At 39.3% G+C, this 22,119-nt stretch overlaps 1 protein-coding gene across 3 annotated transcripts in view; it reads left to right on the top strand.

Annotated features, from left to right (window-relative positions):
* pde6a (phosphodiesterase 6A, cGMP-specific, rod, alpha) overlaps nucleotides 1-22,119 on the top strand; it is a 35,792-nt gene that overhangs the window by 11,979 nt on the left and 1,694 nt on the right. For all 3 annotated transcript variants that reach the window (XM_080465390.1, XM_080465389.1, XM_080465391.1), the window contains exons 10-23: nucleotides 1,352-1,399; nucleotides 4,383-4,532; nucleotides 5,871-6,014; nucleotides 6,689-6,754; nucleotides 7,949-8,095; nucleotides 8,997-9,104; nucleotides 9,614-9,723; nucleotides 12,282-12,369; nucleotides 12,901-13,001; nucleotides 13,347-13,454; nucleotides 13,532-13,595; nucleotides 18,083-18,157; nucleotides 21,203-21,286; nucleotides 21,834-22,002. In XM_080465390.1, the coding sequence (XP_080321516.1) occupies nucleotides 1,352-1,399; nucleotides 4,383-4,532; nucleotides 5,871-6,014; nucleotides 6,689-6,754; nucleotides 7,949-8,095; nucleotides 8,997-9,104; nucleotides 9,614-9,723; nucleotides 12,282-12,369; nucleotides 12,901-13,001; nucleotides 13,347-13,454; nucleotides 13,532-13,595; nucleotides 18,083-18,157; nucleotides 21,203-21,286; nucleotides 21,834-22,002 (1,462 nt within the window). The remainder of the gene's footprint in view (nucleotides 1-1,351; nucleotides 1,400-4,382; nucleotides 4,533-5,870; nucleotides 6,015-6,688; nucleotides 6,755-7,948; nucleotides 8,096-8,996; nucleotides 9,105-9,613; nucleotides 9,724-12,281; nucleotides 12,370-12,900; nucleotides 13,002-13,346; nucleotides 13,455-13,531; nucleotides 13,596-18,082; nucleotides 18,158-21,202; nucleotides 21,287-21,833; nucleotides 22,003-22,119) is intronic.

Below are 22,119 nucleotides of genomic sequence, written 5' to 3'. Positions count from 1 at the left end.
CCTCCTCCTGTCCTGTCCTTTCATTGTCTTTGCTGCTTGTCATTTTTCGAGCCCTCCCTCATATTTCCTGTTCCTGCATTGTGTGCAACATGAAAACTCCATTTCTATACGGAGAAATAGGGGGGGTGGTAACAGGAGTTTGGTTTATATTAGACTAGAAAATAAGATTTCACATGTGGAATTTCCAGCCAAAAAAGATAAATGTGGGGGAGAAATTTTCTCATGAAGAGATGTTGACTACCTTTTAAAACATGAGGCCTGTGGGCTCCAATCTGTCCCGCCTCACCATCAAGCAAATTGTAAAAATTACAAAGGAAAGACTGATTTACAGCTATAGGAGAAGTTTATTGGACATTTCACTATATTTCGCACCAGGAGGTTTCAATAAAATTGGCTTTATGATGAGATTATAAATTTTTTTTGAAGTAATTGTTTGGTTTTGTAAAAAAGAAAAAAAAAAAGACATTTTCATCACAACAACAACATCAACAGCCAAACCAGAAAAAAACCCTTTAGAGTGATTTCAGAGGATATTACAGCACTATTTTACCGGTTCAGCACTCTGGATGAAATTGGGTTGTATGTGGCTCTTTAACTATAATGAGTTTGACTCCTCTGGTCTAAACCTTCTTGAATCTCTTATTACTGTAACTTCTTACGTACGTGAAGAAGTGGGCCAGTATTTCTCTTATTTGTTTACTCCTGTAATGGGGGTTAAAATGTGTTCGTCACCGGTTAGACACTCAATCAATCACAATGATAAATATCAGTTTAGTGATAAATATGTAATACGTATTATATAAATATGAAATAAATCTTTATTTATTTATTTATTTATTTATTTATTTATTTATATATATATATATATATATATATATTTATTTATTTATTTATTTATTTATTTATTTATTCAGCTATCTATTTATTTATTTATTTATATGAAATAAATCACAATATTTATTTGAAAAAAAGAAGATAAATATCTATCACAATCTATTTTTTAGCGGACATATTTAGGGATAAAGACATAAATGCTTAAAACCCAGTGAAATTGTCCATATGTTACTGAAACAAAACAAAAAAAGTCTTCAAATAAAAGTTGTGTATCACCGATACCAGTGTAATAGATTTTACATATTCCTGTTTATGGTGTAGTTTGGTACAGTTGTACATCCTTCGGTACTGTACATGAAGTCATAGCGACTATATGTCAGAGTACATTAAAGCGCTCTATAGTTAGAGTAAATTAGTTTTTGAATGTGTAAACTGTGAAGAATCAATCTTTGTGAACGAATCACCAAACATCACCACTTCTAACTTCTGCTCTCGTTTTCCTTTCACTGTCCAACAGATTTGTAACATCATGAACGCTGCACAGGATGAATTTTTTTCCTTCCAGGTAAGACAAACTTTAAAAAATAAAAAATCTATATATCTTTATAAATTCCTCGAATGATCTGATTGAGTTTTGTTCTCTTTTTGAGCTTCGTGTGTTTACAAATTCACAAAAGTAAATCATCACTATCATCAGTGGCTTCATTACTATCGTGTGTATTTACATATGTTTTAAACTGTTTTTACATTATTTTTTTTCAACTTGTTTTTCTCAGTAAAGTTTCCTTGAAGGTCATTTGAATCCTCTGATTTGTACCAATCTGTATGAAAACTGCCAGTTTTCTATTGAAGGATTACAAATGATTCTAAAAGCCAAAATATACATCGAAACAAATGATCATTGGTCTTCAAAGGTCTATTATTATAGCAATGATTTGTTTTTTGAACCTACCCATATACTATTCCCTTTAGAGAAGTATACAACAAGCTCTTTTTAAAAAGAAAATTACAGAAGCACCATTTACTTTGGATGACTAATATAAAGTTCTCACTAATGTCTATAATTAGTTAACGACTTCTTATGAGGCGTCACTGACCATTAATTCCGTCTAATTAAGTCTGATAATAAAAGAGATTTATATTTCTTCATATTATTGGTTGAATTATTGATTTTCTTTTATTGTTCTTGTTTTTTGCACAATCTGCTGATTGCAGTTGCAGAATGCACACTTTGAAATTCAACATTTCATACAATAAAATAACTGTTAAGGAAAACAAAAGTAATTTTTAGCAATGCATCACTGTTGAGTATCTTACTATACTTATGCTTCATCCAAATGCCCTTTTTTCTACATTGTGCTACACAAGTGGGCACCCGGAGCCGCCGTCACATGATTTCATCCTTCGGTTCACACAGCTCAGCACCAGTTGTTCCTGGAGGGGTCAGGGAAAGTAGTCTGCAATTTTCCTCATTATCTGTAATCAGATTTTCATGTAAAGTAATAGCTGGCATTAGCATTTTCCTGTCAGATTACAGTAATTGCAATACGGGAGGCTTCTGTGTTGAAGTAATGCATGAAAAAAAAAAAGAACCTGTCTATGTAATGGCCCCTCGCGTACTTTAACAGACCACCGGGGACCAATCACCAAGAAATGAATAAATGATATGCCCCACATTCTCTTCCCTCCTTAGTTTAAAGTATATTCCTGGGGACTTTAAAGCCACTATTGTATTTATCACTATCATACGTGGTGTCTTCCTCCGGTGCCTCAGTATTGCTGACAATGACGAGAACCTGCACAGTTACGAGCACGTACAGAGTTTGGGCTTCGTTCTCATGTACTTCACCTAAACCTAGTGAAACTGAAGTTTTCCTCAGTCGGTGGGTTCCTCAGTTTCCCGTGAAGTCTTTTGACTGTCATGCGGCGTGGGTGGAAAGAGGTTTACTGCAGCGGGAGCGAGCTGAGGAACAGTTTGGGTCATTCAGTGTTTCTTCTGCTGATAAGAATGTGTTTGTAGTTTCTATTTGCTTTTCTTCACATAGTCCTTCAGATATGGCGTTCCCTTAAACTGTACCTGTACTTTTGAGCGTCGGGAGTGGGTGGAAAGTGTTTCTGTGAAGACAATATCTTTTGACAATTCATCTTAATAGTAAAAAAAAAAAAACACATTCACACCTCGAGGGAATTTATATTCATCAATACACAGTTTGGAAAGTCATGGAGTTCAAACTAAAGTGCCAAACACTATGATTGCCCCATGAATTGTTAATTTCCTTCAAATACAAGAAAATCTTAGTTCTGATTTTTAATGTGACTGAAACTGCGATTCAAGTGAAGTCCATTTACTCTTTAATGTTGGATCTTTCCAGTTTTGTGAGACTTCGGTTAGAAACTGGTGCATATTTTTGATTTCAGGTTATTTTTTTCCTTCTGTTTATTTGCACAGCTGTCGTCTGACATGTTTGTCCTTCAGTGAATCTCAAACATATGAACTCTTTGTTACTCCCTGTACAATTTTGTGCTCACAATAGAAAGCAGGAACATTTTGAAAAGACTTCCAGCCAAAGATTATATTTCTCATTTCACTTCAAAATAAGAAAGAAAACCTGAATCCATTCTGTGTTTCTCCAACAACAAGCCCCATTTGGCTTTGCTTGTTGTTAGTTTTCTGTACACTACATTATGTGGGTGGAACAGTAGAGTAGTTCTATCACCAACAGGTTTGGACCAGTAAAATAGTGCCAGAATAACCTTTAAATTTAAGCTTTTTTGGGTAAAATTTGTATAATTTTGCAAAACTAAGCATTTACTACAAAAAAATTCAACTTAAAGCTAATTTTAATGATGCAAAATACAGTGAAATGGGTCAGCTATTATTGAGAAATCAGTTTAAACAAAGGAATCGATGTTTTCTTTCAAATGTTTATTAAACCACCAAGTTTTCGCTCGGTGGTTTGGGTGGATTGGAGCCTCTTGCGGGCCGATTTTGTCCCACGGGCCTTCAATGTGACACCCCTGGTGTAAACCAAATAAAAATATGTTACAGCCATGAAGACACCATCAGAACGACTCTCAACATGCCAACAATGATTCTCTTTGTTGTCAGTAAATCAGCGATGCTTCGTTCAACCATTTGTTTCTTTATTCTTCTTAACATTTCCAAACTATTGATTATACTTGATATTAGTGAATGATTTCTTTATTTAAACTGGACTAATTTACTCAAGTATAGTGTCTCCTAAATCTGCCAATCCCACTTTAATTCTGAATAAAGGTGTTTTTTTTGTTTTTTTTTAATTCTCTGAAGCTGATGCTACAATAAAAGCATTTATTTATTTATTTTTTTTAAAGCATCTTTTCCTTTGTGATGAGTCCCGAGTGCAGCAGTCGCAGTGTGTAGGTTCAGATTTCAGATCTAGATTCACATTTAAAGTCGAGGATTGCATTACATTTCTCTGGATGTATCACTGATATTGATATAATGGAATAGAAAACTTTGAAGCAGCCATACGAATCAGGCCTCTTTGTGCTGCGCCCATGAACAGAAGGAGCCTCTGGACGACTCTGGCTGGACCATTAAGAACGTCCTGTCACTGCCAATCGTCAACAAGAAAGAGGAGATCGTGGGAGTGGCCACTTTCTATAATAGGAAGGACGGGAAACCCTTTGATGAAATGGACGAAACACTGATGGAGGTACGCATCTGTGTGTGTGTGTGTGTGTGTGTGTGTGTTTGTGTGTGTGTGTATTTGTGTGTGTGTGTGTGACAGCACTGACTCATTGGTTTATAAATACACTACAGGCCATTCAGAGCATCTACATTATTTATCGGTGGGCCTGAAGGCTTTCCACTGATGTTTCTCTGTCTGCCTCGCTTCTCTCAGCCCGCTGAAACACAAAACACGGCAGCTTGATCGCTCACAGCAAATGAAACTCGCGAACGAACTGGATTATTATTTGTTGTAACACAGAGGTGATCGGTCCAAAAACCTCAGAGAGATTTATACTTAATGAAGGTTGATGCTTTTACAAGGTAGTATGTAGTAACTTTTCACCAAGCTGGTAGAAAGTCTGCATATTTAATACCTGAGGTGTGTAGTTATTAGGTGGGTTTTACATCCAAAACATTCATTCACACACATATTTTGCTGTGAACTTCTATTTATGACTGTTTAGTATCATTTTACAGGTAATGTCCGAGTCAATACTTACTGTGGTGACATTGTTTACGTGGTTACAATAAATGAAGTTTCACTGAGCTGCACAGCTCAATAGAGAAATGTTGACTTCAGCAAAATGATAAACTGGAGTAATAAGTTACAATTTTACTAAACTCCTGTTGACTGGAGGAGATGCGATCCTCGCCGCCTTAAATGCATGTTAGCCTTCCTTTCTAAGTGTTAATTAATCTGTAGGGAGCACATTTTAGTTCAGGGGCTACGTGCAGCTTTACCGGAGTGGTAAAATAGAGCCAAAATAACCTTCAAGTTTAAATAAAAAAAATAAAAAATTCTGTTTTGTAGCAGAGCATATGTGGTGGAAATGTCTACATTCTCACAAAACCAAATAATTACAACCATAAATTACTACAATCTCAACCTAAAGCCAAGTTTAATGAACCGTTCTGCAAAATACAGTGAGATATCCCAAAATCCTCTCCTAGAGCTGTTGCATTCTGGGTATTTGTACAAACTCACACGGACATCATGGCTTTGAGGCTAGTTTGATAGCAACACGGAAACTCGTTTTCATGGCAGCATCACTGATATCTCAGCCCGGGTCTCACTGTTGTTTTTATTGAAAAAAAAAATTATCTACATTTTCTTTGAATTTTTCACAATTTGCTCGGTGGTTTGAATGGAGTGGAGCCTCTTGGGGCCAACAGGCCTTATATTTGACATCCAGCTCTAGAGTATCTTATAGTATAGTATAGTATAGTACAGTACAGTACAGTACAGTATAATCTAGTGTATTCAGCACGTGTTGCACTCAGTGTGGTGTTTCACTCTTTCTCACTCACTTGTCCGGTCCAGTCTCTGACTCAGTTCCTGGGCTGGTCGGTGCTGAACACCGACACCTACGATAAGATGAACAAGCTGGAGAACAGGAAGGACATCTTCCAGGACATGGTGATGTACCACGTCAAGTGTCGCAAGGACGAGATCCAGCACGTTCTGGTGAGTGGGAAAAATAACCAAACTCAGTTTATCCAATCTGCTTGTTTTATTTAAGACGAATGTGAAGAAGAACTGTGGATATTTAAATAGACATTTAATGTCACAACCTGATAATTGGTCTTAAATTTGAGGCTCTTGAATGTGACTTATCCAGTATCAAATAAATCACACTTTTTCATTAAATGCACTAAAGCTGTATTGAGGGTTTTCATTTTAGCCTTAATTAAAATGTGTAACCAAATATCTTGATTGGATCACTTTATTAGGGAATTTAGTCGTGTTTTGTGAAAATTAAATTAAAAGCACATTCGGTGCTCCGACAATGAGATTAAATGTAGTTTGGAGCAAACGGAGACAAAGAGTGAGGCTTGAGACCTCGAGCCTCGCAGGAGTGAAGCTTCTCTTCATCATTTCAATATTTGCACCGGGGCAGAGCCGAAACCAGTCAGTGTGAAACCAGTCGGCCGATGTGGGAGATATAAACAGGAAGTGGGTTGAAATAAGCTGTCACATTTCCGACGAGGCGATTTGTCAGCGGACAAAGGGAGGAGGGGGGAGGAGTGGGGAGGAGAAGCAGACTGGGATGACCCGCTTTGACCTCGGATCAGGAGCGAGTTGATGGATGCCGGATCGTTTCATCCAAGGTGAGTGTTGACAAATATGTGTTCCTGCAGAACACCAGAGAGCGGTGGGGGAAGGAGCCGGACGAGTGCGAGGAGGACGAGCTGCAGGAGATCCTGGTGAGCACATCTGGAAAACCTAATGGGACTTTCCCCAAGAAAGATTTTCCACTTCTAAAAGTTTGGAGAGAAAAATAAAGGTCCTAATTCTGAATATGAACTATAAAGTTCACAGTAAATCATCCTACCAGCAATCAATTAATCACCTACCTCCCTATTCTATTCTATTCTATTCTATTCTATTCTATTCTATTCTATTCTATTTAACCAAAACATCCCTACTCATTAGATAAATGATGTAAAAGATGTGTAACAAGCAGTGATGTAATAATTGTGTCCATTTTAAAGTTATTCCATCAGAATCCTTTTTTAAAAAATGTACTTCCTGAAAGAGGAAAAAAGACTGTCGCCGCTCGTTACCACTAATTTCTAACCCCCGAAGTCGATATGTTTACAATCAAACGAATGCTTCACTAACTCATCTTGGGGAAACCTGCCGCAAGGGTTTCTGGGAAATCAAAGATGGCGTCGTGGCAGAACAAGTGACAATATGAAAATCATTTGTCCGATTCAGAATGTAATATCCTTCCGTTAGTGTAATGAAACGTCTGAGCTCATCTTGTAAGAACACTTTACATATAATTAATTAAGTTACATTATATTTATCTTGTTAGTCCATTACTGAATTAATAAAAAAAAAATCCCTTGAATATACGATAGCTTACAATAAATATAACAATGCATGAATAAAACTGCATATTTTGGAAATACAATACTTATTTGCAGTTTTTGTGCAGTTTGATTATAAAAGATATTGTGGATAGCTTGGTTGTCATATTCTATACTATTGAATAAAGAATACATCTAAAACTCAAAGAAGTACATTTTCTAGAAGGAAAAAACTGTTTTTCAGTGACTTGACTGAATTAAGGGTGGATAAATAAATACAGCTCAATAATGAATGAATAATGAAAAATATATTAAAGCCGTAGTGCGTTTTAGATATTTTTCAAATGTACAAGACTTATTTGAATAAAGAATCTTCTGATTCCTGATTGAACAATGTTTAGTGATGAAGGGATTAAAAATGAAGCAGAACAAAATCATTTTTCAAATGTACCTTAACATTTACTGTAAATTAAGTTTTGAAGCTCTCGCCTTTATTTGAACCAAACAGAAATATAATATAATATAAAAATCTCGGTACCGCAGGACACAACTTGAATTAATTGTATTTGGTGTTTTTGTCGTCAGTCTGAGGTTTTGCCGAACTCAAAGAAAGCTGAAATTTTCGAGTTCCACTTCTACGACTTTCACCACACCGAGCTGGAGCTGGTGAAGTGTGGCATCAAGATGTACTACGAGCTGAAGGTGGTGGACAAGTTTCACATTCCCAGAGAGGTGGGTGAGGGCTTTCTCTGCTCCATGCTGGAATCCTTCTGTTGAGTTCAAGCTGTCACGATGACGTCTTAGCCTCGTTTACACGACAAGTGAAAACAGAAAACGACGATGGTGCTCAGAGTCACTGAAAACACAACTTTTTGAAAACGCTGCTACTTCGCACCTCAAGTCTAATGAATAGTTCTTCTGCGCATGCCTGAGTAGATTGCTCTGCGCATGGGGTTTCATTACAAAAAAAACAAAAAAAAAAAACAGCGCCCACTGGTGGCCCTACAGGAGGACTACATTATTTTCAGACTTCCTCTCAGTCTGTGGAAACGGACGTCAATGTCAAAATGTTGGAAAAGCAAAACTTTTCTGAAACAAAAACAATTAGTTTTCACATGAATCATGAAAACGAGGCTTTAGAATATTGAAATCTTCTTTGGGTGGTTTCAGTAGGTGTATAATGTTTAAGCCACTTCCTTGTAATGACCATCAGAAGATATATGTTGTTGCATCTAAACGGGATTTTAACTTCAAATACGTTCTCGATACATTTCCAGTCAAACCATTACAAATCCCCTCAAATGTCTCAATGTGACTTGATGTGAAAGTTGGACGATAGCGTCGGGGCGGTTATGAGATTATATTATAGATTATATATTATCATGGGATTGCTCTGATTCGAATCAAAAAAGTAACATGAGTGAGAGAAAATGAAAACCAATTAGGTTCTAAGCCCTGGTTGGGTATTGCTCCATTTGCTGCCAGGCACAAAGGCTCGTTGTCTTGCGTGTTGAGGACAGAAGGTTGTCTCGATCCAAAGACGCCCCATGATATTCGTCCATACGTCTCTCACGATTACATCTCGGATGTTCAGCAACTTCTGCATAAACCGACGACACGTATTTTCCTTCAGGTCCTGACGAGGTTCATATACTCGCTCAGTAAAGGCTACAGGAGGATCACCTACCACAACTGGAGACACGGCTTCAACGTGGGACAGACCATGTTCACCCTGCTGATGGTAACACAGAAACCGCCTTCCATCTTCCCTCCCTGAGTGCTCATCAATCCCTCTGCTCTCAGCCTCTCCATCCTCCTCACTGACTCTTCTATCACTTCCATTGCAACCGTTCCTCCTCTTGTCTCTAATTCAAGGCGATAAGCACACTTTTCTATCTTTCTTCGTTGCCCCACCAACCTCCTCTTCCTCCTTCCTGGTATCATTCGAATTGTACCGCGGCATGCAATCATGCGTGTTGCTGTGTTTGTATGTGGGAGAAGGGGAGTGTAAGAGAGAGATAATGGAGTGTGTCTGTGAAGGAAAATCGAGTCGGTGTTGCTTGAGCTGGCCATTAATAAGAAACCCAGAGAAAGTCGACCTGTATTATTTACTGTGTGGGTGCTTTTTGTTGCTGTTGTGTGAATTCATGTGCTAATTTGTGATCTGCTGTGTCTCTGTGCGCTTGTGAGGATCTTAGTGTGAATAAATCCGACCTCATTACTGAGCCTCTCCGTGTGCTTTGCTTTCAGACAGGTGATCTGAAGCGTTACTATACGGACCTGGAGTGTATGGCCATGGTGACCGCTGGCCTCTGTCATGACATCGACCACAGAGGAACCAACAACCTCTACCAGATGAAGTAAGAGCTGTCCGAGGGATGAGAGAGACATTCGATGAGACCGTTTGATTCCTTCACTTGTGATTTGCTGATTACTTCTACAAACAGTAGTGAAGTAATATCACTAGTTACAACAGAAATTTGGTAAAAATCTGTCATGTAGTTTTGACGTAAACCTTAATAGACTAGAAACTGTACCCAGATTCTGGATCACCTCAAAAATGTCTTGGAATTTTCCATGTACTAATATCTATCTGTGGTGAAAACAAAATTCACGCAGTAGTTTTGACGTAATCTTACTAACAGACAAATATACAACCGTTGATTTTATTGCGTCCTTGACATACGTGAAAATTCTCTCACTTTTAACTAGGATGTTCCACCAGGAACGTTTCCGTTGCGTTTTGGGTGTTTGTTTACACAACAATAGTGCTCGGAGTCACCGAAAATACAACTTTTTTTAAAATGGCTCCCAATTTGGAACTTTCAAAAAAAACTAAAACATCCGTGCTCCATCTCCATGTAAACGCAACTTTTCTGAAACGCTACTACTACTACTTGTACGTATTGTGGCCTCATGTTCTTCTGCACATGCTCAGTAGAGTATCGTGAGTCCCAGTCCATATCCTCCTGGTTTTACAACAAACAACAGCACCCACTAGTGGCATTACGGGATACCTACACCGTTTTCATCTTTTCTGCCGTTTCCGTGTAAACAAACACAGTTTACAAAGTGTTATTGTGTAAACGGGGCCCTAATCTGCACGTTTTTATTGTCATATTGCTTTTAGACTTTAGCTGAGCTGTTGGCGTCATGTGGTTCAATGAAATCACTAATTTACTGGTGAAGTTCAGCGGAAGTTACATCAGCTAGCAGGAGGAAGATGCTCTATATTGTGGATGTAATGAAACAGCTGAAGTAAACCGCCGAAGTCATCATAAAAGCAAGCTGAGCAAATAAAGTAAAAACCAGCTTCAATTGTAGTTTTCAGTTAAACTCCTGAGTTTGTAAAGTGTTTCACATTGACAGTTTTTAATCCGGGAGCAACAGACGGAAGAATAATTCACTATTTACTACGATCCAAATGTAAACACTTTAGTGTTTTGCGATAGTTCTGATTTTGTAACTTTTAATCAAGCTTCGTTATATTTGTTTGTTTCCAGACAAATGCATATTTTACTTCTCACATATTTCAAATGTATTATAGATGTGAGAATATCAAAAAGCTCTGGATCTAATGGTGGTGCAGGGTTGCAGCAGTTCAAACTAATACAAAGTTTAAAAACACTGTCGAGACTTTTATTTATATCTAATTATTTTATTTTGACTTATACTTCTTATCATATCCTATTAGGAATTAGCATGCATACTTCTCATAGTATAACTATTGGACTGTTCTATTATATCTGCAAAATTCAGAAGCTACCATAAAGCAGAGGCATTAAAGCTTTGCCTCCATATATTATTCATTGGCTTTGCCTAAAGGACTTCTGCAGTACAACCACTCAATCACAGACGAGATTCACCAGTGTGGTACCATGAGCTCTCATGCACTGTCAAAAACACACATTCATTTTGCAGAACCGCCGGATATTGAAAGTTTAAGTTATCCTGCAAAGAGAGGCAGAAGCATGGATTCATTTTTAACACTTTCACCACATTAAAATGAAAATAAACCCAATAAGAACAAGGTTTTTGATTTATTTAATGTTTAGTTGTTTTTTTTTAAATCCATCCAAAATGTGATCCTTTAGTATCTGTCTATGTGTCAAACAAGACGGATGTAAAAATACAATATGATTATCTGAAATAAAAACGAAAAAACAAACAAGATACGGTGACTGACTCATGAAGATGAGGCACTTTTTGAATGGGATGTCTATGACAAGAAGAATTAATAGCTGCATGTTTAAAAGAGAGCAGCCGTCTCCATTCATCGTCCTATTTAAGAGATTTCTCGCTCAAAATAAGGACATGATGCAAATGTCCTTCAAAGGCCTACTTTTACACCTTGAGTACATTCAAACCATTTCTTTTCCTTCCCCACTAAAGTTTTTGCGTTTCCAATAAGTTCAGAAGTTACGTCCAGTGATGGATCGGTGACCCACTTCCAGCTCCGCGAGTTACATCCATCTCATCTTTGCAGTCGTCCCGACACTCTTTGATTGACTTGAAGCGACAGGCCGTCACTCCTCCCGTGCGCACACGCGAGCTGACCTCAGCACTTTAGGTGAAGGCGAACGTTGCGCGCCGAGAGCGTCGATGAGTTGATATTGACCAGATCCACCTCCAGCTGCGCCGCTCCACCTGCTGATGGATGAGCTAATGAGAGCCGCCATTAGCTGTGGGACACAGCGGGCCGGGCCCACCCTGGGTTTTACATGCATGATTTATCACAGCGTAGCCTCCCATTATGCTGTCCTTTTGTGTGTGTGTGTGTGTGTGTGTGTGTGTGTGTGTGTGTGTGTGTGTGTGTGTGTGTGTGTGTGTGTGTGTGTGTGTGTGTGTGTGTGTGTGTGTGTGTGTGTGTGTGTGTGTGTGTGTGTGTGTGTGTGTGTGTGTGTGTGTGTGTTTCCAGGTCTGGTAATCCTCTGGCGAAGCTTCACGGATCCTCCATCTTGGAAAGACACCATCTGGAGTTTGGCAAGACTTTACTGAGGGATGAGGTGATGCTGCAGCACACACACACACACATACAGTAAAGCACTCTTATGTACATATCAGCGATTGCAAAGCAATAGAAAGAACGAGCTGGTGACTTATCCTCTCCTCTCTGTAACTTCCAGAATATTTATGTAAAACTATAAAAAAAGATTATTGTCTGCCCATCATTCAGTAACACGTCCCATGAGTCACTGGCGTCAGCCTGCAGGAGCTGCAGCTTAATCTCAGCTGTAATTTCCCTTTTCAGTGCTGTTCACGATCCCCATTTCATTTAACTAGAGAAAGAAAATGTATATTCAGCTTCATCATTTCTTGGCTTTTGCTCCTCCCATCCCTCACGCCAAAGACGGAGTTCGCTCTTGCTTTTGTTAGTGAGGCACTCAGGTCGAGATGAAATGGATATTGTACTCCATTCACTTCTTAAAAGTCCTGCCAGAGCCGCGGCACGCGGTCCATCCCGTCCAAACACAGCTGTGTTGTTTCCTTAAACTCACTGATAGTTTGTGTCTGTCTCGACCTTTCTCCTGCTTCAGTCGCTGAACATTTATCAGAATCTGAACCGCCGCCAGCACGACACCGTCATCCACCTCATGGACATCGCCATCATCGCCACCGACCTGGCTCTCTACTTCAAGTCAGTGCGACAGCATCACTTTTTAAACAATACTTGTTGACTCTAATATGTTTTTCCTACTAATGTAATATATATTGCTGTAACTGGCTCACAGTCTGTTCTACTCTTCATACCTGTAGGAAGTTGTGAATAAACCATTCTAGCAAATTGTGGCAAGCAAATCTTCAGTATATTATCCAAACATCATCTTAATATTACATTTTTTTAAGCCATTTTCTGTAGTTTGTAATACATTTGTTTTGTAATGACAAATTATGACTTTTCAGAGTAATTCGATTTCAACTGAGTAAACCTGCAGAGAAATATAGAAAACAGAATTCTTTCTGCTGTGTTGTTTCTCCGCAGAAAGAGAACGATGTTCCAGAAGATCGTGGATCAGTCCAAGACCTACGAGAACTGGAACGACTGGACCAAATACATGATGCTGGAGACCACTCGCAAGGAGATCGTCATGTAGGCGCTTGCACGCGAAAAGACGTCGACACGTTGCCACGTGTGGATCTAGTCACGGTCATGTGTTGTGTTTCCAGGGCCATGATGATGACGGCCTGCGACTTGTCGGCCATCGCCAAGCCGTGGGAGGTCCAGAGCAAGGTACGGCGCCGGCACAAACGCCACATAAGGTCCCTTTCGTGCTTCACAGTAGTGTTTGTAAATTGGCACTCCAGCCTCTCTAACATCCAGCCGTTCACAGTAGTGGGACTCGCACTCGTACACGGGGCACCAGGAGAGGCTCGGTGAGAGCCGGACCGCTGATGGAGTAGACGGAGAATGACATTTTGTCAGCGCTGCCATTTTTTTTTTCCTCAGCGGCGCTCGGCAGCGATTCCTGACGGTCTCATGCATCAAAAGCAACCTGCTGCTTCTCATTCCCTTCATCACTGCGTGGCAGGCTCAGCATTTCATTCCACTAAACTATGTAATGCACACATTCTCATCCAGCCCTCACACACGGGCCTATCAGCAGGGACGGCTGATCGACAGCTCTGTGCTGAAGGGTGATTTTTTACTTTTATTTCTTTGCACTTGACTGGAGACATGCTACGTTTCACTAAGAGCCTGCTTCATACCCTCATACACGATGCCTGCATCATCATCGGTCCCACAATACAACCAAATAGAACAAGAGGGCACTAATAGTTTAAAATATGTGGACAGAATTAAAAGTCTGGATAATATTCAGTCGTATTTCCAGGACAGGAGGTTTGGACCTGGGAGTCAATTAACATAATAAACAGATGGGGAAAAAAATAGATACTTGTTTTTGTACACCAACCTCTGGACTTTGTTCTTTGTACAGTCCAGTGAATAAAACTGATCTTTTAGCTCCAGATTTTATCTTCAGTCAAACTGACACTGGTCAACAACAAAACTCCAAATATTGTTTTTCCAATAACGGACAGTCGCACACCTACATTCGCAAATATGCGTTTTGAAATGCATGTTTTTGCACTGTGCATGTGGAAAACACGCACAGAAAGTCCAACCAGGGACATTCGAACTATGTGTCCACAGAACTGACCACTTACTTTCTGGAAAAACAACATATTCACTCTTATATTTTACAGTTAAATGGCCCGTATTACTAAGACAGTGTTGTGATTTTATATTCTCAAAAGATCAACTTGTTGCAGCTGCTGCATCAACATAATGCACTGTGACTTAACTTTTACTATTTGCATAATGTCATTCATAACAAACATAGACTAATTATCTCACATGAGGTAGGCGGTTATTGTGTTGAAGATTGGAAGATTTCCAGAATCGGTGCTTTGCGTTGCACAAATAAAATAATCCTTCCTCTCTTCCCTCTCTGAATGTGGCGACAAAGAAGTCACAGTCATGACGTACACTTTTCTTGTGTCATTGTCATACTGTGAGACTACAAGTCGTCCGCCTGGACCTCCAGAAATCATCTCAGTAAAGAGGAGAAATTTAAGAAATCCCTCTGTCAGGGAGCCGTTTGTTTTTATAAAATTAAAGATCACACTGCTGCAAACTAACTTAGAAAGTTTTATGTTTCCCATGAGGACATCCAATACTGTAACTCCTCTAAAACGTTTTTTTTTTTTTTTTTTCAAACATGTAGAAACACACATTTCACATAAATGGAATTTAATAACTGTGCATGCAGGATTGTTTTCTTATATGTTCTATTTTGTAGTTAAATAGAGAATACTGCTCTGGTTGCAGTACATTGCATGTTGTGCTAGTCCAGGGTGAGCTACGGTCGTTGTAATGCCTTGCAGAAATTTTGTTTACGACACTCATTAAAATACTCGCTATTGTAGATGTTCTTAAATTAACACAAATTAAAATAACAAAAATCCCAACTTCATGTCTTCACTAGTGTAATTTGAAATAATTGCCAAAACAGTTGCCTCATGGTATGTTTCTGTATGGAGTTTGTTAGTTGCACTCGTGTTATGATCACTTTTGATCAAATGTGATGTTAAAAGGGCGAAACAACAGCAGCGTTGTGAGAATTTAGTGAGAAAATGATGAATCGTGGTTTGGCCGTATCTAAATGTCCAGTGCCACTTTAATAAACATGTCATCTTTTTAAATTACAAGAGGAAATGTGGGATTTATCAAATTCGGCCGCTTGTCCTGATACATGGTTTGTCATAAAATAAGAAAGTGACACATTGAAGGGATAATAAAACCAACGACTATTCACGGAGAGCAGGGAGAGTTCATAAATTCCACTTTTTTTTATTTTTAATTTATCTTTTCTAGTTTGGTCCAAACATGTTTATGTGCTGTCACCCTGTTATTGCGGAGGCTTCAGTGAGTTGTTTATGTAAATGGATGTTTTGTTCTAAAAAGCAGATGTATGAGATGAGTATTTTAGTGAAATTGGCTCCAGCATAAATGTCATGAGACAGCCCTATCTGTTATAGATGTGGGATGATACCTCCCTCTTATAGCTGCTTAGTTACTTTGTGGATCATCATTGATTAGAGCGGAATGTGAGGGGTGAATTACACCTCGCTGTAATTAATCTACTGCGAGCTGCAGATGCATATCGATCACCAGCGTTCAGAGTGAAATTCCCACCATTCCCAGAGAAGGTTTTTATATAACTTTGGTGCAGTTCTCCCTCCTCCCTGCCACCAATTACGATTTTGTGCGTTTGTTTTTTGAAGGGCGTTTTATTTAAAAAAAAATATTCTGGTTTGATTTCACCTTTGTCTGCACCGAGTGAGTCAGCTCTGCAACCCACACACACTGTCAGGATGTCTCTTCCTCGCATCCGCTTGCCCTCCTGTGAATTGTGTTTTCCAAAATAGTTTGATGACTAACTCCTACCCTAAAAGTAGACCTGCACCCTGGATGTAATGGTTGCATACTGCAGCCGTGGGAGCTTTAAAACTCTGGTTTAGGTGATGATCAGCAGCAGAGATGGTGGGGATGAAACCTTATGTTGAATGGTGGGAGCTTGATGTGAGCAGCTATTGTTGCTCAAGTCTGTCATTTAAGCTCATAACATTTTTTTTATTAACTGATGACACACAGCTCTCTCCGAGATCTTATGGAGACACAAAAAGTCGTTCCCACTCCTCACAAGATATTCTGCTGACATCTTTATGGCTAATATTTCACACTGTTCACTCAAGCCTGCTTCCCACCCACATTGAATATATGTCTACAGGCTATAGCAGCTCGTGGTCGTTATATACCCCCCCCCCCCCCCTTCCAAAAAAACCCTCCTCCAAAAAACAGCTTGATGACTAACTGTCTTAAATAAGGTTTCTATCCTGACGTATTCGTCACATATCAAATGGCTCCATTTTTAACTCGTAGAGGCAAACAAAACAGGCTTTCGTCCCATCAGCACACAAATGAGATTTACATTTATGGCGCATTGTGGGAGCTTTATGGGATTACTTTTCTACAATATGTACCAGAGGAGTTCCTGCTCAAGTCAGACTCCTACATTGGCTTTATAGCTTTCTGTGTTTTGAATCAATGCCTCCAAAGTGATCATGCAGTTGACAAAACTTTAATATCAGGATACAATTGAGTCTGTTTCTAATTTATAAAATCACATGAACTTATTTTTCCATGATATTTAAATGTGCTGCAGTCGATTAAAGATCAGAGCCGTGCATCTTCACTCATTCTGAGTCTAATAAAAGTTGCATTCTCTTCACCTGAGGATAATAAACTGTATTTAACTGTATTTCCTAACTCATCTCTTTACATTCTTTTCTAACTAAAAGTGTTGATTCAATTTGAGGAAGAGCGATTTCACTGATCCGAGAGGTTTTAAGCAGAACTCAGCTCAAGTGTTCGTCCCACAAACATGTGTTCCTTCGAAATGTGGCACCGTTTGCACAAGAAACAAACACAATTATCCAACGGTATAAGATTAAATAGCAAGAAGCATCGTTACAACAGAGCAATAATCTACCCGACACAAATGTCCTTATTGTTTTGAGCCAATTTTAGTTTGTGTTGTTGGCATTGCTGCTTTACGCTTGTAATAATCAGTAAAATATGGAAAAACATGAAATCATACCATGAAATATTTAATTGCATGCCACAAATGGAATTGTAGGATATTTTTCACCACATATCACATTACAATATATTTCAATATTTTAGTATAATTCAGGACAGAAAGGTATCCCATTCACAGTTTTAACATTTAAATTGTTTTACAGTTTGGAAAAAGAGAAAAAACCTTTCATCCAATACGAGCAGCTGCTGTAAACACAGCACGGTTTGAGCTTCAGGACGTGCGTCGTATAGTATAGTATATAGTATAATATACTATATATAGTATAGTATACTCTTAGAAGGGACAGGCCTATTCCTCATTTCAAAAGACATTTTAGGTTGTGCAAGTGCAATAAAAGAGAACATTTTAAGAGGGTTTTTATGGGGAGTCGTCTCTATTTGGAGATTATTATCTTATAATATGGGATAATTTTACTGGTCCAAACAGGTTGAGATCAAACTGGGCTTCATGTGACCCCAGAACTAAATCTAGATACCACAACGCTTAATTATTCACTTAAAGGAAAGTGGGTTGACTGATTTGAACTTGTTTCTCATCCCGCTTCATCCTCTAGGTGGCGTTGTCTGTAGCAGCAGAGTTCTGGGAGCAGGGCGACCTGGAGAGGACCGTCCTGGAGCAGCAGCCCATCGTAAGGACTCGGAGTGGTGGTGGTGGTGGTGGTGGTGGTGGGGGGGTTAAGGAAGAGTGAGGGGTGCTGGACACATGGTTTGGAGGGATGAATGGAGGCGTCCTGCTGAAGAGTCCTTCAGCAAAAACACAAAAAGTCCTGACACCTCCAGAGCAGCAGCTCTTCTATTTTTAATCCCCTCTTTTCAAAAGATCAGTAACAAAACCTTGTCTCCCACCCATGACCTGAGTGCTGTTTCTCATTTTCACAAACCTTAGGCTGGCATGGTTTTATGTTGAAAGGTTGACCTGATTCTTTATTAAAAGAAATATTAATGTTCTTTCATCATATTGGAGAGAAATAAAGGTATAGAATATTGAATAAAGATTCAGAAATAGAGAATGGACAGTTGAAAATAAACTTAAATTAAAAAGTAGGATAATGTGTTCACACTGCCTGGAAGTCGGCTGGGACAGAACAGGAATCGTGACCTGATGTTCCCTCATCAAACTATTTGATGAGGACTGAAAGCTGGTATTTTGACCCAAAAAGTGAAGTGCAAGCAAATAAGTGTTTGTTTTTCAGAGAAGTTGCGTTTTCTCCCGTTGTCACGGAAACAGAGTTGGAGTCTTTTTCAAAAAGTTGCTTTGTCAAGCGGAAATGGAAAACTCTCGTTGCGTCTCGGGCGTCGGTTTACACGACTGCCGTAGTAAATAGTTCTTCTCCAGGACGACAATAAGTCGACAGTCACCGGAATAACGATCTAACTTTGTCATCTCGTCATACGAATCCGTTATTGTTTATATAATTTTGTTCTCTGCACACACGTGTGTGTGGTTTCCTTACAAAAGCAAACAACAGCACCCGCTAGTGGCCTAACGTGCTTACTACACCCTCTCCTGCAATTGACAACGAACGTCATTTTCAAAATGTTGCCGTGTGAACGCAAAACTTTTCCGAAACGAGAATTCAAAAACTATTTATTTTCACTTGAAGCGGGGCCTGAACCACAGGGAACCCACATTTAAATGCTCCTCTTTGCTCTTTGGTGTCACTTATTTTTGAAGTTTTGGTTTTTTTTTTCTGAAGGAGAATAAGTGGATTTGGTGGGAGGACAGGAATGATGGGAATTAAGCCGGGAAAAGACTCTCCTTGGGGCGTCAATTTAAGATGGAGAGGAGGGAGGACAGGATGAGAAAGAAGGAGACAGAGATGAATTTAGCAGACGCAAAGAAAGAACGGAGTCAGTTCCCTGTGGCGGCTGTCTTCAGCCATTATTCGGAGCGCTGGTACAAGGAGAGCGGCCGCCGTGGCCCCGACCCAGCCGACCGTGGCCTCCCCAGCTCTGCCTCTCGCCCTCGCTCTGCTTCATTCCCTCATGTCCTTCAGACACTCGAAGTGTGAGAAGCACCATCCTCCACTCTCTCACCTCACGGTGCTCTAAATTTAATAGCATCTGTGTCAGCGGGGAAAACTTTTCATTTTGATCAGTTTGTGTTCTCCCAGCGGTGGATCCTGTGACTCGCTGCGGTCTGACAGGCTCTGGACCGGCTTTATACCGAGTGTAGGAGGGAAAAACTCAGCCGGCATTTTGCTCCCAGCGTGACAGCTTAGAACTGGATTTATACAGGCCAGCATGCAGGTCGTCGTCACTTCCAGAACAATAGTGTGACGCGAACTTACATGATTCATTCAACTTATACTAATGAGGCAGTGAGAAATTTCTTCAAGTAAACAAACATAGAAACACCAACTGCTTCTTTAAGGAACATTTTCTGTAATATTCTAACAAAATCTCTCTCTTTGAGACAGACGATGATGCCAGTAAGTCTACGAAAATAAAACTTGAGTCTGATTTCAGGAGTTAATTGATATCCTCAATCAAACAAAAACAAGCAATCCTGGAACTGTCAGGGCTTCACGCTATACTTACATCTTTTTAGAGATTGATTCAGGTCCATATGCCAAGACACATTTGACTTCAGGGGCCACATAAAGCCTAATTTCATCTTGCGTGGACTTGGCCGGTAGAATAGTACCTTTAAATTTAAACTTTAAAGTTTTTCTTTGTCGGGGTGTAGAGTATAAGTATTGAAAATGTCTATATTTTTGCAAAAAACTAACAATTACTATGGAAAATGACTACAATCTCAACATAAACCTGATTTTAGTGATACTTTCTGGTGCAAAATACAGTAAAATGTCCAGAAAACGTCTCCTATAGCTGTTGCATTATGTATGTTTTTACCTTCTTTTTAAAAAAAAATTTATTTGTTCAATTTGTTTGGTGGTTTTTCCCAGATTGGAGCTTCCTGCGGTCCGGTTTTGACCCGGGAACCTTATGTTAGACACCCCTGGTCTAGAGCATATGAAGCAGAGGACTAGTGCGTTTTGGCTTTGTATGTTCAGTACGTGACTGAACAGTGATCGGCTTATTCTTTTAATTACATATTAGATGGGTTTGGAACGCCTCTCTGCATTAACCAGCCATCATTAAGATCTTATGAAAACACATTCAAGAAGAAGCAAGAGAAAACCCTTCAGGAACAAAGAGAACAGGCTAATGCTTTTCAATCACATTTTTCCCCCCATTATTATGTATAATAACTTATAAAATAACTACAGTAAAAATACTGTCAACCGTCGTTTATCTCATTTATATTTCAAAGCACATTGAACTGTATAAAGTAATATGTAGACATACTGAATAGATAAAAGAAACATCATTTATTCAGCAGAAACAGTCAAATCAGTATATAAAACTGTGTGAATAAAAATGAAAAAGAAATAACTGGGTTATTGAACGCATTAAGTACAATCAATATTATGCTTCCCCACAGTGTTTCTAGCCTCTAAACGCATCCATTACTAATACTGTGAATTCCCATCTTTTGTTCCCTCTGTTGAAGTTTTAACTCATTCAGCACGTTTCGGTACAAATTTGAATCAAGTCACTGTGACTGTAAATTTCTTTGGCTTTATTAAAATTCGACGAGAACAGACACGTGACTGGATGATCAGAGGGGAGGTTGTTCTCACGTGTTTTCCCGCTCCTCTCTCTTCCAGCCAATGATGGACAGAAACAAAGCGGCGGACCTGCCCAAGCTGCAGTGCGGCTTCATCGACTTCGTCTGCGCCTTCGTGTACAAGGCGAGGATTCACACCGCTCGGACACCAATTTAATGTCAACAATCACAACACAGTGGTTATAAAACAAAACATTACGATAAGGAGCAGCAAGAAGAAAAAGTAGTTGCAGTATCAATTACATTTTTTTCAATATTTAATGAAAAAAAATAGATTTTCTTGTGCCACTCGAACCCTGATGTTCCCTCAACATCGGCGTGAGTTTCAGATGTACAAGACTACGTCTAAGTAATTTCTTTTCTGTTGCTGAATTTTCACTTTAACATAAACATCAGAAACTGGAGGTACATTTACACCTTAAAACGGCTCCTTTCTCTGGGAATTGATGGAATTGTGAGCTGCCATTGACTTTTGAGCAGAGTAACTTTATTTCAGGCCGGTTTAGGTGTTCAACTGGATTACTGGAATCGACTTTGGGAAATTCCGTGTTAGTTTTATACTAACATAATTGAATCAGCGGTAACAGTTCAGACTGAATAAAGCTGTATTGATTGGCTGTGATTTGATTTGCGCTGGATTTTTTAAAATTTTTTTTGTTCCCCCCCCTTAGGAGTTCAGCCGCTTCCACGTGGAGATCACCCCCATGCTGGACCGCCTGCTGAACAACAGGAAGGAGTGGAACGCCCTGAAGGAGGAGCACGAAGCCAAAATGGCCGTGATCGATGCGGAGAAGAAGGCCAAGGAAGAGGAAGCTCAGAAAGCTGCTGCTGAAAGACAAGGTGGGACGTTTTCTTGGGGGTTTTTTTCAACGTAGGTCTGAGCTATATCGAGGTTTATTCTACACCTCAGCTGAGAGAGAGAGAGAGAGAGAGTTCAATAACTTCTTAATGTATATT

This window comes from Lipophrys pholis, assembly GCF_963383615.2.
Source record: "Lipophrys pholis genome assembly, chromosome: 6".
NCBI classification, from domain to species: Eukaryota; Metazoa; Chordata; class Actinopteri; order Blenniiformes; family Blenniidae; genus Lipophrys; species Lipophrys pholis.
Note: the sequence above shows the minus strand (reverse complement) of the source record. Positions and strands in the feature narration are given on the sequence as shown.